The sequence below is a fragment of the Antechinus flavipes genome, chromosome 4 (assembly GCF_016432865.1).
Source record: "Antechinus flavipes isolate AdamAnt ecotype Samford, QLD, Australia chromosome 4, AdamAnt_v2, whole genome shotgun sequence".
In the NCBI taxonomy this organism is placed as follows: domain Eukaryota; kingdom Metazoa; phylum Chordata; class Mammalia; order Dasyuromorphia; family Dasyuridae; genus Antechinus; species Antechinus flavipes.
In genome coordinates, this window is record NC_067401.1 from 208,873,151 (window position 1) to 208,888,660 (window position 15,510).

The window sequence follows — 15,510 nt, forward strand, 5'->3', positions numbered from 1 at the left end:
AGAAACAATTCAATCCTTTGGGTAATGGTAATATACCTGAAAAGAAGATTAAGGAACCTTCATTTTAAAAAATTCTATTTTTTTCATTTAACAAATGTTTTATCTTCCCTCTTCTGATCCTACCAAGGGGGAAAAGAAAAACAAATAAAATCCTTGTAACAAACATGCCATAGTCAGGCAAAAGAAATTTCTACACAGACCATGTAAAAACATGTTTCATTCTGCAATAGAATTCACCACTTCTGATAAGAAGCAGGTGAGATTCTTTACCATTCATTATTGTGTTGATCAGAATTTTAGGATCTTTCAAAACAGTTTTGTTTCTTATAATGCTGTAGTTCTTGAACAAATTGTTGTCTTGGTTCTGCATACTTCACTTTGCATCAGGTCATACAGTCTTCCCAGGTTTCTCTGAAACCATCCTCTTCATCTTGTGTAAACTAAGGAGGTGTCAATCAGTTGGGGAATTACTAACCAAATTATGGCATATGAATATGATGGATTATTACTTTGCCACAAGAAATAACAAAAGGAACCTTTAATTTGAGGCAATCCTTCATGGTTTGATTGCAGACCTTCATGAAATACTGTTTAAATATTTTAACACCCATCTAAAATTGCTATTGTATCCTGGAATGCTGCCAACCATAGGGCTGATTTTGTATACTGTGCAATTAGTACTGATCAGAATTACAATGTATGGACAATGATTTGCCAACTTTAAAGTACTATAAAAATGTATTGTTATTTTCCTTCTACTAGCTGGCTAAAAATTTATATGCTTTTGGAAACTGCAGGAATTTTTTCATTTCAAAAAGGTACCTTTTCATAAATTGCTATTTGTGGCTAATGTAAAGTTTACAATTTTTTGAGCACTATACTTAGAGACCAAATAAACAAGGGTTAACTTAATGACAAAGCACAATAATTGAAGTTCATACAGTGAGTCTGTCTTAATAATAACATTTTATTATAAAAGAGGAATATGGACTACTGAGCAAGTAACTAGAAGAACTGAAGGTAGCATTACAATCCAGAATCTCCTAATATGAATATTCCATTTCTTATTATAACTATAGATGGGCCCATGGGTTAAAAAAAAAAAAAAAAAAAACAAGCTCTTAAAAAATAGTCCAGACAGTGAGTTAGTGGAAAAATTAACTGAAATCTAAAATACATTCCAGGGGATCAAAGAGAATTGGACCTAGAGTCAGAAAACTATCAGTCAAGCATGAATTTTGGAATCATATGCACAAAATAATTAGTCCATTTTTAATATTTGTGTGTGTTTAAGGCAGTCTACAGATAGACATTTAATAAATAGTTACTTAATAAAATATGAAATCCTTCAGGGCAGGAGCTATCTCAAATTTGCATTCCTTAAAGCCTGGCACAAAGTTGTTGCTTAATAAATGATTGCTGACTGATCAATCAATCACATCAAATGACTCTTATTGTTGTCACATTCTACTGATATTTTCTCTTTATGGGAGCTAGGTGGCACAATGGATACAGTGCTGAAGCTGGAAACAGCAAGACCTGAGTTCAAATACCAATGTTTTGCTTACTAGCCATGAAACCTTTATTTCTCTTGGTCTCAGTTTCCTCATCTGTCAAATGGGGACAATAAAATATAACCTGCTTTGTAGGGTTGTTGTGAAGATCGAATGAGTTAACATATGGAATGTGCTTTGCAAACCTCAAAGTGATGTATAAATATGAACTACAATTAGTATAAGATAGTTTGCAGGGATAAGAATATTATAAACACACTTAGTGAAGATGTTATACCATCCAGTATAAAATAAAGCCTTTTTAGTCAACTTCTGTTTACAAAGCTTTCCCATTTGATATATGCTGTTTTAGGCCCTATCAACACATAATTTTCTATTACACTGAAAGGTTCTTCCTTTTAGGAACTTTAAAGTTTTTATGAGTTGATCCCTTGAAAAAATGTTTTAAAGATTTACTTTATTTGAAAAGCCATTAAAGTTGATTTTTTGTGCATTGCCATTTTGATGATGGAATTCATAGTGCAAAAATAAAAAATGCTGTCTAGAGTTTACTAGTATTATCTTTTTCACTGATGGCCTATTACATAATTTTCAATGCTGCTACATTTCTACTAAGGTTCTTTGCTTTCCGACACCATTAAATAGAATCAAGAAGATGAGTATTTCCTGAGAAGAATCTAAGGAAAGTTGTATACCTTATGCTTTTTGGGAAGAGAAAGTCATAACCGAATTATGTGATCATAGACTTTATAACTATATATGTACACATATATTTAAAATTCCATACTGTTTTCATATGAGCCTTTTATTACCCGGGAGGTTTTGTTCAGGGGTCTCTAAATTTTTTTCTTCTTTTAAAAATAATTCTCTCAGCCAAGAGATCTGTTCCAGGTTTCACTCAATTCCAGCTGAAAGTGTAAATGTTCAGCAGGATATTTTTGCAAGGAGCCTGAAAAATCACCGGTGCCAGATACCTGAAACTTTGTTAGAGTATTCAGTGGAAAATTTCATTTCCACATTATAACTGTAGGATATTTTAAGAGATCGAGACAAGTACCTTCTAATAGCTGATTATATTCCCTCTACAGAAATTCTAAATAAGGGGAGGACAGTGAACTGGTCTATAAAACAGCTACCGGATTCGATTAATTAAAATAAATTATTTTGAGCTTCACTAAATTCTCCTTAATTGCCCTCCCCACTTCCATGAGTTTTATGGAAGGGTACGGTAGATAGGGTAAAAGTTATGCCTCGGTGACTTTTACTATTTATCCCAATAGTCTATCTTTAAATAAAGCATATTGAAAGGCAAAACATTGAACGGGAAAGGAGAATACAGAATGTCATTGGCTAAACTTTCAAGCTGCCCTAAATTTAAAAAAAAGAAGAAGAAAAGAAAAGGAGAAAAGCTCAGCGTTCCCACATTGGAAAACGGGTGAAATTCTCCTTAATCTTTTTCTAATTCATTGGTTCTCCTGGGGAAAGGACATCAGGGTGGAAGAGACATGGTTTTCATTGGGTTGTTGCTTATTAAGGTTCCTATTTCCCTTCGACCAGAGGAATAATTTCACTTCCTGCAACGCCTCCCCCTTTTGCATTTTGCATCCCCCGCGCAATTTCATTTTGATTGATACCAAAAGATCTCTTCCAAAGTTGGGATTGGTATTGTATATTCCCGGGAAAAAAAAAAAAAAAAAAAAAGAGGGGGAGGTGAGGGACGGGGGAAGTGACAATGACAGACAGATATCTTTTGATTTTAGAAAAAGAAAATAGAATTTCCTCTTCCAGTAAGGCAGCCTCAGGCAAGGGGAAAATTGACCATGGTGTTTGCCAACAGTGAACAGTGCCCAGAATTAGAGCTCTCCCCTGTGACCAAAAAGAGCATTAAAAACAAAACAAAAACCGTTCACATCGACATACAAACAATTCGATGCACAATAAACTCGACTCGGCTAATACCCCAAAACTGCGTCCACCAAGATTTGGATAAAGCGGTCCTCTGTGGGAGGGAGGGATTCATGGACGGGGATATTGGGGTGATGAGGGGGGCAATGGGAGAGAGGGGTAGTTTCTGAGTTGCGGCACTTAAGTTTCTCCTTTTAGGAGTGTTTGTAAGATGCAAAAGCAATTATAGGAAAGCAGATAAAAAGGAAGGGAAGGGAAATTTGTGCTTGCTTGTGTATCAGTGTGTGTGGTTTGGGGTCGAAAAGATGCACAAGAGTAAATTAGCAAAGTTTTTTTTTTTTTTTAAATGGGAAAAGGAGAAAGGAAGGATAAGGAAGGAGGAGAAAAGAATGACGACCCCCTTCGCCCCCCGGTATTATTTTTGTGTGTATATGTGCAATTTGGGTGCGAGGAAGCGCATTCCTCTGATTTGCCTGAACTCATACACAGACATAACAGACACACTTCTTTCTTAGGCTCTCTTTTAATCCTCCAAGACTGGGGGCGATTCTTATTTCCGTGTCGCTTTAAAAATAGATCTTTGAGTTTATCTCTGGCTTGAAACCAATTTCAAAGTCAACACCACCGAAAGCCCAACGCCCCTCACACACGCTTTCAGCATTCCCCCGCCCCCAACACCTTCCAAATGCAGCCTCTCTAGCCTAAGTACAATTCAACCTTTTAACTGGAGCAGTACGTTGAAGCGAAGCCTTAGAAATTACCAGGAAGATTTTCATAGGTTGTTATCAGTGTGGGGGAGGTGTTTACACATTAAAAAAAATGACTATTGGGTATGTAAATTATTTTAAGCAAGGCTTTTTTTTTTTTTTTTTTTTTTGAGGAAACAATTAGACTATCTAAAAAGTTTAAAGAATGTTTTAGAATTTTCATTCACTTAAGAATATGTTGTATACTGTGTCGGAGCCTTACTTGGAGTCTTTGAAACTCCTTTGGCAACTCGGGATATTCATTTTGTGAAAAACAAGATCTTCAAGTTGTTGGGGGTTAAAAAAAAAAAAAGTTCATGAAAAGTAGGGAGAGCAGCACTAACCAGCAAATGGAGAAAACGGTCCTCCCCCCTTCCTGTGGGTGAAATTGATTCCTACAGATTCTGCCCCCCTCACTATCCTCCCACCCCCCTACTGTGGGCGAAGCACATTGCTGTATTTATTTTGAAGGCTACAGAGTATGAGGGCTGGCTGGAGACACCCACGTGCTTCTGACTCTCATCAGCATAATGATCGCCTTAGCCAGAGTCCTGTCTATATAAACCACAAAAACCTAATCATTAGAAATCCCAGCCTCCAAAAAACCACATTTTAGGACAAAAACTGGGGCATTTTTTCTCGCTTCTTCATCCTTTCGACCACTTTTTTGGGGACCCAAAGTAGCTCCCCCACTCTGATTTACAAATAAATTATACACACTGAAGTCGGGGGAGAGAAGATTATGGGGGGGGGCGAATTTTGAGTTTTAGACTTAAATTTAAGGGGCTGAAAGGCAACGGGAATTGCCTACTTGTGTGCCCCCTATTTTTTTGCATCCTATTTTAACCACCAAGCTGACAGTTTTCCAACTGTTTTTAATCCTTCCTTCTTTGGCAGTCACAAGGTTGAGTGTGTAAGAAAAAAAAAGTTTATTTCTTATACTGTCATCAGTCACGCTTTTTTTTTCTCTTTTAATTATTCTTTTGACCAATATTTCAACCCCCTTTTCCACTTTAAAAACAAATAAATAAGAACTTTTTTTTCTCTCTCAAGCCTTTTTGGTCGTAGTGGGGGTGGGGTGGGGTGACGGGGGTGAGGAGAGACAGAACTAAGAAGTCGGCAGAGACGCTTTGAGAAAAATGAAAAGTTTACTGCTGTCGGATCAAGCTAGGAACTCTTGGTCTCTATAAGTACACTTAGGAAAGCGTTCCCCGGTCTTGTAGGGGACACGGAAAAGGGAAAGGAAGAGGACAAATAGAGGTGAAAATCCCTCTATATTCTGGGAGCCATTCTCATATATACCGACACCCAAACCAGCACGGTGTTCCGAACCTGCGGCACAGACAGACGGACTTGTCTTTCTCCGTGTTTCTCCCCCGCTGGTGGACTGCAGCAGTACAGCAACAATACAAAGTTAAGACGAGATTGGCTGCGACTCAATTTACCTCCTAGCACCTTGAAAATCAGAAGAAAGAAAAAAAACCTCTTGCACTTAGGGGCAGAAGTAGTTGCAAGGAGGTGGTGGTAAGCGAGAGAGAAGAGGAGGGGGGAGAAGGAGAGAAAGAGTCGAGCCTTGAAGCTGCAAAGGCTAGCCAGCGGCGGCGGCGGCGGCGGCGGCGGCAGCAACAGCAGCAGCAGCAGCAGCCGTAATCTGAGTGAGCTAAAACACAAGGGGGGAGCATCTGCGGCAGCGGCAACAGGAGGAGGCGGCGAAGGAAGAGGAGGAGGAGGTGGAGGCGGAGGAGAAGGCTGCAGCTGGGCAGCTGTGGGAAGAGCAGCGGCCGCAGCAGCGGCAGCAGGCAGTCCCGGAGCTATGCTGTTTCCAGCGGGGCGCTGCTGAAGAAGCCGTTCTCTGAACTGGACTTTAGGAAAGGGGGGGCTCAGGGGAGACCCAGGAACCCAGGAGTCCGAGGGGACCCCATTTAAACCCGCTTCAACCACAAGCTCCCCCCCTCAGCCGCCACACACACACCCGCGCCCCTTCTCGGCTGCCACTCTCGGTTTTTCCAAGACTCCGGAAAAGATCTGCTCGTCTTCTTCTCCCCACCCCGCCAATCCGAACTGATCAGCACCTCCACTCTTCCCCCCTCCCCCCCATCCCACCCCCGCCGAGTGTCAGACTCTTCCTGGCCTTTGGCTCCATCGAACTTGATCTCGTTTATCTCCTCCACCCCATCGCCTACACCCCTTATTTCTTCCCCCCCTCCCCATTCTCTCCCTCCTCGTTTCCTTTTCTCCCTTCTTTTTCACCCGGCTTCCCCTCCCCCCCGGCCACTTCGCTAACTTGTGGCTGTTGTGATGCGTATTCCCGTAGATCCGAGCACCAGTCGGCGGTTCAGCCCCCCCTCCAGCAGCCTGCAACCCGGCAAGATGAGCGACGTGAGCCCGGTAGTGGCTGCCCAGCAGCAGCAGCAGCAACAACAGCAGCAGCAACAGCAGCAGCAGCAGCAGGAGGCTGCGGCGGCGGCAGCAGCGGCGGCGGCGGCGGCGGCTGCTGCGGCGGCGGCTGCGGCGGCTGCGGTGCCCAGGCTGCGTCCGCCGCACGACAATCGCACCATGGTGGAAATCATCGCTGACCACCCGGCCGAACTCGTCCGCACAGACAGCCCCAACTTCCTGTGCTCCGTACTGCCCTCTCACTGGCGTTGTAACAAGACTCTGCCCGTGGCGTTCAAGGTAAGGAAGGGGCTGCCGACTCGCTCTGCTGCCTTGCCCTTCTGACCCCTGCATCCACCCTCCTGCTCAGCCAGCATCGCAGCCCGTCTGAATTCCCCATCACCAGGCTGTGGGTGTGCGTGTGCCTGTTCGTGTGTGTTTGTTTGTGTGAGGAAGCCGGCTCCCCCGGAGGAAGAGGGCAATGCATTCTTCTCTCTTAATACTTCTTTACCAGTTACCACTATCGTAAGGGGAATGGTCCCCCAAACGCCTTCCCCAAATGCTTCGACTTCCCCATTTTAGGTAGGGAATCTGTCATATACCCTCCCCCGATTTGTACCTTTCTTCGAATCCAGATTTAGAAGGGGCATGGTGCTTTCCAGCTCCGGGCTGGCTGGCTCCCTAACCTCCGAAAGATATGCCTTTTTTAATCCCCTTTCCCTTCATCCCAGCTCCACTTTCCCCTCTCTACCGGCAGGGTTTAGTGCACCCCAAATCACCATTCCAAATCTATATTCCCCGCCCCGGCTTACTTTCTGTCCCACTTTTCTTCTTTGACCTCTCACTTCTTCAGCCTTCCCATTTACCACTTCACCCCTTCATTCTCCAGCAGTGGTCCTTCTCACTGCTGCTCTACCTTGGCTTCAGTTCTATTCCTCAGCTCTTGGTAACTTTCTTCTAATCACCTAGACGCACTGAACCCCGACAACCGCCAACCTTCTTTCGTTCACCGCCTTTAACACCCCCGGGAACGATGCCCTCGCCACAGTTCCGTTCGTAACCTCCTCGGTCCTCCAACCTACTCCCCCAGTTCTCAGTTCCTACTGCTCCCCTTCCCTCGCCCTGACTAGCCCAATTGGGTCCGCACGCAGTGGCGGCGAGGGGCACACTTCTATTTGGCTTCCTCCTCTCTACTTCTCTCACCCCCAGCAGAGTTTTCACAACTTTTCTTATTTGAGTTAAGGAAAAACTAGGGACCCGAGCCGCTTGGAAGGTACTCTCTTTTCGCCTCCTCCTTTCCGTGCCATCTCTCATGCCAGAGAGTCTCCGGGGCACATCATTCCCGGGGCTGGGTTCTCTGCGGACGCCCAGCGACTCTGACCGAAAGCACTCAGACCCATTATTATCTCGGGGGCTTTAGTGAAGCTGGAGTTGGACTTGGTGGGCGGGAGGACTGCTGGGGAGAGAGTAGCTGGAGGGCAAGTCCGCCTGAAGGTACTGGAGACTGAGTGCCGGCTTTCTAGACCTGCGACCGGGTTAGTTCAGTCCCCGAGGCTGGGAAAAGAAAGGCGGGGCGGCTGTTGGAGGCTGCCTACAGTTGACCAGAAAAGTTCCTGGCTTCGGGTGGGTTCTGGAGGGAAAAGGGAGAGCTAGGGGAGAGGAGCTTTCTGAGGTGCTTCTGGGCCGAGGGTGGGCAAGAATCTGGCCCCCAAAGGAGATATATATGTGTGCCTGGGGTTCCGCCCGCATTGGTCCGGAGTAAGTCCCATTTATGCACCCCGGAGGTGTCTCTGGACTAAGCAGAGATCTTCTCTTACCGAACCCTCAAACCCCACTCCCCCCGCAATTTACCTCTTTCTTCTAATTAGACCTCAATCCGAGAGAGATGGGGGTGGGGTAGGGTGGAGGGTGAAGTAATTACTTGAAAATTCTACTTCTAACTTTAAAAGTCTGAAACAAAACTTGGTTTAGTTAAAAAAAAAATAACTTTGCCCCTCTTTATTCCCCATTTACATTTTCTCATTACATAGTGCTCTCAGTTCTAACAAGCATTGGGAAGGAAGTTGGTATGTTAGCAGCCCCTCACCTTTTTGCGGGAAGAAGTACGGGTTTGGTAAGAGGTGGGGGAACTGGACCCGGCAACAGCGGGAAAAGCCTGAGTTTCCTGCTTTCCCAATCTGTCCTCTCTCCGTTTTCCTCAATTCCTCCCAGTACTTCTCCTAATAAATACCGTTATCTGGGTTAGAATGTCAATTCTAGGGGTGAGTTTGGGTTCGGGAAAGCACCCTGTCAGGTTGAGGAGTGTGTGGTCCCCAGCCTGTTGCAACACGGAGAGGAGCAGCCCAGATGAAGGCTCCGGGACAGGCCGGGGCTGCCCAGATACTGTGGAGGCAGGAATGAAGTACCTTCCCTGTTAGTGGGATAACCTAAGGACTTGTTCAAGATAAAGGGGAGATCCTGAAAGAGAAAACAAATGTTGTCACCCCTGGGGCCTAGATTTCTGAGTTGCAAAACCAAAACGTAAGATAGAGGAAGGCATTTTTCCTCTCAAAGGCTATACCAATCTTCACCACCCCTCATTAGCAGAACTTGCGCAGATTGGACTTGGGGTCCTTGGGTTGGTACTGTCAGTAGAGATCAGGGTAAGTAAAGAAAGTTCCGGGAATGAAAAAAGGGAGGAGGTTATGCCAGTTATTCCTATGTTGGGGCTGGTGCCAAAACTCCCACAGGCCAATCGCAGCTACTAGTCCTTGATCACTTTTCCCCCACTCAACAATTCAGTGTGTGGGTGGAAGTAGAAAGAAAGAAAATTCCAGGTCAATTAAAAGCACTGGTTATCTAGATAGATTTTTATATTAAGTTAGTATCAGTACAGAAATCGGAATGAGCATTATGGGAAAGGGATGCTTACTCTGGGGCAAGTTTCACTTTGCAACTGACTCATGAAATGTTTTTTAGTCTTTGCCATCTTCCCTTATTAATTACTCATTTTTAATGATTAGCATTTTATGTTCTGAAAAATAGATATCTTGGAATATTTGTGGACACTTGGTATTTAATCTACCAACTTAAAAAGTGATTAAAAGACTCATTTTACCCATGCCCCAGAATTTTCAATAATCTTGAAGGGAACATGTTAAATAGATGTAAAATTTAAATTTATTGGAAATATACAGTAAAAAGATGAGTAATATCTGCACAGCACTAAGCATCTGATGTAAAACTTTGAAAGTCTAGTGATTAGGCTACATATACTCTCTGATGCCAGAAATCTGCACATTTAGAAACATCTGGATGTTTGACCAGATTGTTCTTATATTTGGAGTTCTATGAAGAGTTTGGTATGCTGAATGAAAGATCAGGGATGGTAAATTAATTTCAAGCTATTACCTCATGCAGCTTTATGCTGATATGATATGTGTGCATGTATTTATGTTTTGAATAAAAATAGCTTTTTTCTAATATAGAAATGACATAATTTAAAAGATAAGTGTTTGAACCCCTCAATAGTGAATACCACAGGTAATAAAACATTTTACTTAGTAAATTTTTTTTCACTGAATGTGATAATATCCCCTCCAAAAGTCCCCCTTCATTTATATATATATAAAACTACAACTTTGTGCTATTATCATACTTGTTGTCTAGTGATATAGTTAATTATGAATTTTTTTTTTTTTAGTGAATGGGATACTCTTGAATAGTAAGTTGAATTTACAGACAACAGTACCAGTACTAAATTGAATTAATCTAAAAAATATCATCCCTTCTCTTCATGTCTTCCCTCCCGTGAATTTAAGGGATAGAAATATTAATATAAACAACAATTTTGCCCAAAATGTGGATGTTTGGCCTCATAGAAGCCAGATATTCAGGTATTGGGAAGCATCCAAAATTTTGCCAAAATTTTCAGTTTCCATCAGAATGTTATGCATTCCTAGTCATTTAGAAAAGAACAAAGTTTATTGCAGGAAACATTGCAATATAGTTTTTTTGGTATGGCAGAATTTACCTGGGATGAGGTATTAACTTTGGAGTCATAAAATGAGGCAATTTCTTTGAAGATAACAATTTGGTAGTAATATTTGGAAGTAAATATGAAATTCATACATTCCTGTACTATGGATTGTTGTTTTTTAATATTCACAATAAATCATTTAGGTTTTTTTTAAATCAAAGAATTTACTTGTAAAAAACTACTGTGGACTCTATCGTTGTATATTAAGCTGGGATGCCACTTAAAAAGTGATACTGACAATGATTCTTAACATACATATGAATCAAGGAAAGACTTTTGGGGGACAATCATAATATTTTCAAAATTTAAGTGGATTAATAATATGTAATAAAAAACAAGACTAGTAGGCAAAAACCAAGAAGACATAGGCTATTTATCAGTATACGGGAAGGGTCTTTTTTTTTTTTTTAACCAAACTTTGCAGTTTTGAAATGTTCAGTCAGCCCAGGTGTCAAGGAAATGGAGATAAATATTTTTAACTTTACTTTCTGGGCCATCTTACTGAAAGCTTAAAATAGTATGACTTATTAGTTCAGGGCCCTTTGTTATCCTCTATGATACTAATAATGAAAAAGTAACTTCCAAATTCATCCTATTAGTTAATACTATGCAGAAATAACGGAGAGCAAACAAACACTTTAAATTAGTCGTCAGTCACATCATTATGGTCTGTCAGCGTTTCCATTGTAAACCCTATTTTCAGAATTCATTGCTCAGCTTTTCTAGATAGCTTCAAGCTGAAGTACAACGTTGAAACCCTAATTCCAGATGTATTTTTTATATACAAAGTAGTACAAGTGTGTTTTGCTGTTTTGTATTAGAGTACATGAGATATTTTTAGTGTTCTCACTAAAATGCTTTTCCAGAAAATTCAAGGTAGCAAAGACACTTTTAGATTATTACACATAGCTAATTTGACATTTTAGACGATGCCTTTCAGTATTTCTTTAAAAAGAGGGTTTCAAAATAATTGAAGCATTTCCATTTCAAAATCATTTTTCAGCTTGACTGGATACTCTTTTTATCTCTAAAAGCTATACCTGAAGCTATTCTGTTGTATTTTTCCTGAACATTTGCATTCGTACATATTCAGGCCCGTCAGATCTCATTGTACCTAAATATAGTTTATTAAAACATATGTGAATTGTAAAAGTTTTGCAAATTTATAGTAAGTTTTAAGCTGTAGAGTCACAGAAGAAATCTTTTGTATTTCTATCTTTAAGTGAACTGTATTTGTGTTACTTTTGTGGGCTAATAGTTTAAATTTGGATAAATAAATGTGCCTTATTGGTAAGGTAAGAAGATAGTCCTTTTAGACAGCGAGGAAAATAAATATTTTTAAATGACAAATAAGGACATTTGAAAAATAGCTACTTTAGATATATAATATAGTTCTCTACCCCTGCCCCCAATTTGGCCTTACACCCAAGATAATGCTTTTAAAATTCCAGATTGCCGATCTTTAGAAATTTTTACTTGAGTTGATGCCTGGCCTATCCATTGCCAGCTTGAATCAAAATCTTTTCCATAAAATTATTCTACTCTGTGAAATGCATTTTTAAAGTTATAAAGTAGTACATCATGTTTGTTTTACTTTTTATTTCTGGAATTCAGTTGGCTGTCCCTAAATTCTAGGCCTGAACTTTGAAAGTAGCTGGAACATTTGTGAAAGCCTTCAGGTATTTTGCTTTAAATTATTTTGAAACCATTGCTATTCAAATACAACCTTTGATTTCATTAGAATATTTCTAATACCAGTAATTCATGTTCTAAACTACACAGGCTACAACTAACGGGACTCAGTCTGTTTTTGTGTTGTTTAATAACTGCATTTCAACATTGTTACCAGCACACTGTGCCAAATGATGTGGACCAGAAAGAGCAATTGATTAGATAAAAGCAGCAATCTCACCATGGAAATGTCATGGACAATTTTTACTTTCATTTGTTAATACTATATAAATCTGGATGAATAGCCATTTACCAAAAAAAAAAAAAAAAAAAAAAGATAAGGCTTAGACTATTCCCTCATTCATTGCTTCTCTTTCACCTGAAGGAATTTACAGTTTCATTCATAGAATTCCATGATGAATTTCAGGCTGGTAAATAGAGGGCAACCTTCTTTCACCTAGATATGTTTAGGCTCTTTATCACTTGATATCAGCATCTTGGTACCTTGAGATGAGCTAAGGACACAGGTAAGTTTTTCTTAGAGTCCCTGAGACAGAATATCATTACTTTCTTTGCCCTTCGTTTGTGGGCTTGATTCTTTAAAGCATTTTATTCATCATAAAATTTTTGATTCTAGACTACCTTTGTCCCACAGTAGTGTTTTCAGATAATATTTCTCACTAACTAATTGACTAACAGAATTGTAGGACAAGCTCAGGCTCCATAGTTACTTTTAACTAATGAAAGAGTTTCTTTAATCCATCCATCAGAATACATTCTGATGACTCAGAGTGGGTGCAGTTAAAATGCTTAATAGATTTTTTTTTTTTGCTTTTCAATGAATTAGTAACTCAAATAGTCGAGAGGGTCAGGAGAGAAGTTTGTTTAGCTTGAAGGTTAGATGTACTGTTTAAAAAAAAGAAAGTGTGTGTGTATGTGTCTGTGTGTGTGTATATATATATATATACATACACACACTAACATTTTAAATTTATATAAAGTCAAATATTCGTTTAAAAATCTTGAGGAAAGAATTAGGTGGTCTCTTGATCTGATACCACAATTACTAGTACAGACAATACAGTCGACCATTAATCTAAATTTTAGGCATATAGGGAAAATTCTGCAGTAAATCATATTAGTGGGCAATTTTCAGGCAAAGTTGCCTTCTTTTAGATGTATTTAAGGTAGAGAAGACTTCAAATTAGATTATGTTATTTGTTTTGTACAAAACAATATAAATCTTACCAATGATTAATGTGGTCATTATTATAATGGTTAGGCAAAGCAAAATGAATTTATGTATATTACTGTTAGGGAATCCTTACTTTTATATATTCCCATATTGAATCAATTTTCCTATTCTAACTAAAAAAATCCATTATGTTAAAAATATGCAGTATAATAATAATGTCTCAGAGTTCTTGAAAAACCTTATATTTGGGGAAATTACTTTACGTCCCTCTGAAATGCAGCCAGGTCTGGGGTGAAACCCAGCAGCCATTCCATACCTCTCAACAACGCTATAGACTATCCCAGGATATAGAGCAAAGAATAACATACCAAGTTGAAGCCTCAAGGGATGGTTTATACCAAGAGGCTATATTTAGTGCAAATTGGACTTTGGTTAGAATACAACATTAGCCCTCCAAGTCTTAGCCAGAGTGCAATGTCATAATTATCTTCTCTGTATTTATATAACATCTTTCTTCTAAGGAGTCAAAACATTTTACAGATGTTATTTTATTAATCCCTAATAGATGGAGAGAATGTTTTACTATTCCCATTTTATAGGTTGAAAAACTGAGGCCCCTAATGATCAAGTACTTGCCTGAGGTACCATAACAAGTCATCTGCTGAACTGGAATTAAAATTCCAACGTTTTGATCCATAATACTAAACACTCTTCACACCTTTTCTTTTCTCCACAAGTAGAAAATTGCATTTGTAACTAACAAAAGTAACAGTACTTTTATTAGTTACAAATGCATTTTGCAATCTAAAAGACAAAGAAAGAGGGATTTGATAGACAGAACCATCCTTGAAGCTAGGAAGACTTAGGTTCAAGTCTTACCTGTGACACATCTGGCAAGTTATTTATATTCTCAGTTCTGCAAGATTATGAATTTATAGAGTAGGTAGGTACTGACTTGCCTTTGAAGATGAAATTTCCTCACTTGGGAGTTCCGTCTATCAGTGAAATCACAAATCAAGCTTTTATCCCTGTCCCTCTAACCAAGAAAACCACAGAGTATTAAATCAAACACCACCCAAGCAGTATCTGCAGGATGCCAAACATTCAAATGAAAACTGAAAAATGTAGTCAGCTCTTCTCTGGACATCGCAAGATGCTTGGCGTTGTGTCTGCAAATTAGGAAAAAGATGGTGCCAGCAGTTATCACTCCTGCGTCCTTGGTGGGAGCAGCAGTGCCAAAAGTTTATTGAGTGCCTAGGGAGAATCGCAAGCCTTATTTGGCACCAGAAAGGTGCATGCGTTTTTGGAAGACCGTTTGCCGTCAGACCATTTAATGGAGTGTAAGTCACACAAACACAGATATGATTTATGTTCTCACATAATAAGGCACACATAGGATGCATGTAAATAAAGTCTGCATGTATTTGTGCTTTCTAAATTAAAGAATAAAATGTCATCAATGGCCTTCCAATAAGGGACGGCCAGAAAAAAGGAAGGATATTGTTGATTCTGATGCTTTACTATATAGTTCTTGGCAATTGTCCAAGAGGAGTCATCGACTGGGATTGTTAACTGTAGAAAAGATACTCTTCTTCTGGAACTCGTTGTACGACATTTCCCTCCCATGTCTCTCATCTCCCAGTCTTTGTCCTCCATGCCTGAAATGTCCCTCTCTGGGCACTCTCTCCCCGATCTCCATCATCTTCAAGGTCCCCACCACTCTTCAAGGCACAATTCACATTATCTTAACTCTTTCAAGAAGCCTTTCCTAATATCCCCTGCCTATAAACTATGTAACATCAGCAGCAATTAATGTCTCATAGCATTATTAGATTAAGAATTGGAAGAGAGAGATTAGATTAGAGATTTTTCTATTCAATCTTCATTTTACAGATGAAGATTTTGAGTTCTCAAGAGGTTAAGTAACCTCTGGCCTATGGAGATATAGCAAATAACTGATCCCATTCCAGGAAGTTCAGTTTCAAATACAGCTTGCTTTTTCCTTCTCCCTTGTATCATAGTTTTTTAGTTGGTTGTTTAATCTAACCTCCTTCCTCTTCAACTAGATGCTTAAGAATAGGGACC

At 40.0% G+C, this 15,510-nt stretch overlaps 1 protein-coding gene and 1 long non-coding RNA gene across 3 annotated transcripts in view; one reads left to right on the forward strand and one right to left on the reverse strand.

Moving 5' to 3' along the window:
• RUNX2 (RUNX family transcription factor 2) overlaps window positions 1–15,510 on the forward strand; it is a 456,664-nt gene that overhangs the window by 87,607 nt on the left and 353,547 nt on the right. For both annotated transcript variants that reach the window (XM_051997072.1, XM_051997071.1), the window contains one exon: window positions 6,480–6,841. In XM_051997072.1, coding sequence (XP_051853032.1) covers window positions 6,480–6,841 — 362 coding nt within the window. The remainder of the gene's footprint in view (window positions 1–6,479; window positions 6,842–15,510) is intronic.
• Window positions 5,295–7,838, reverse strand: LOC127561810 (uncharacterized). The gene is made up of 2 exons (XR_007953538.1): window positions 7,354–7,838; window positions 5,295–5,620 (listed from the first exon to the last, which is right to left on the reverse strand). It is a non-coding gene; the product is annotated as an uncharacterized LOC127561810 (long non-coding RNA).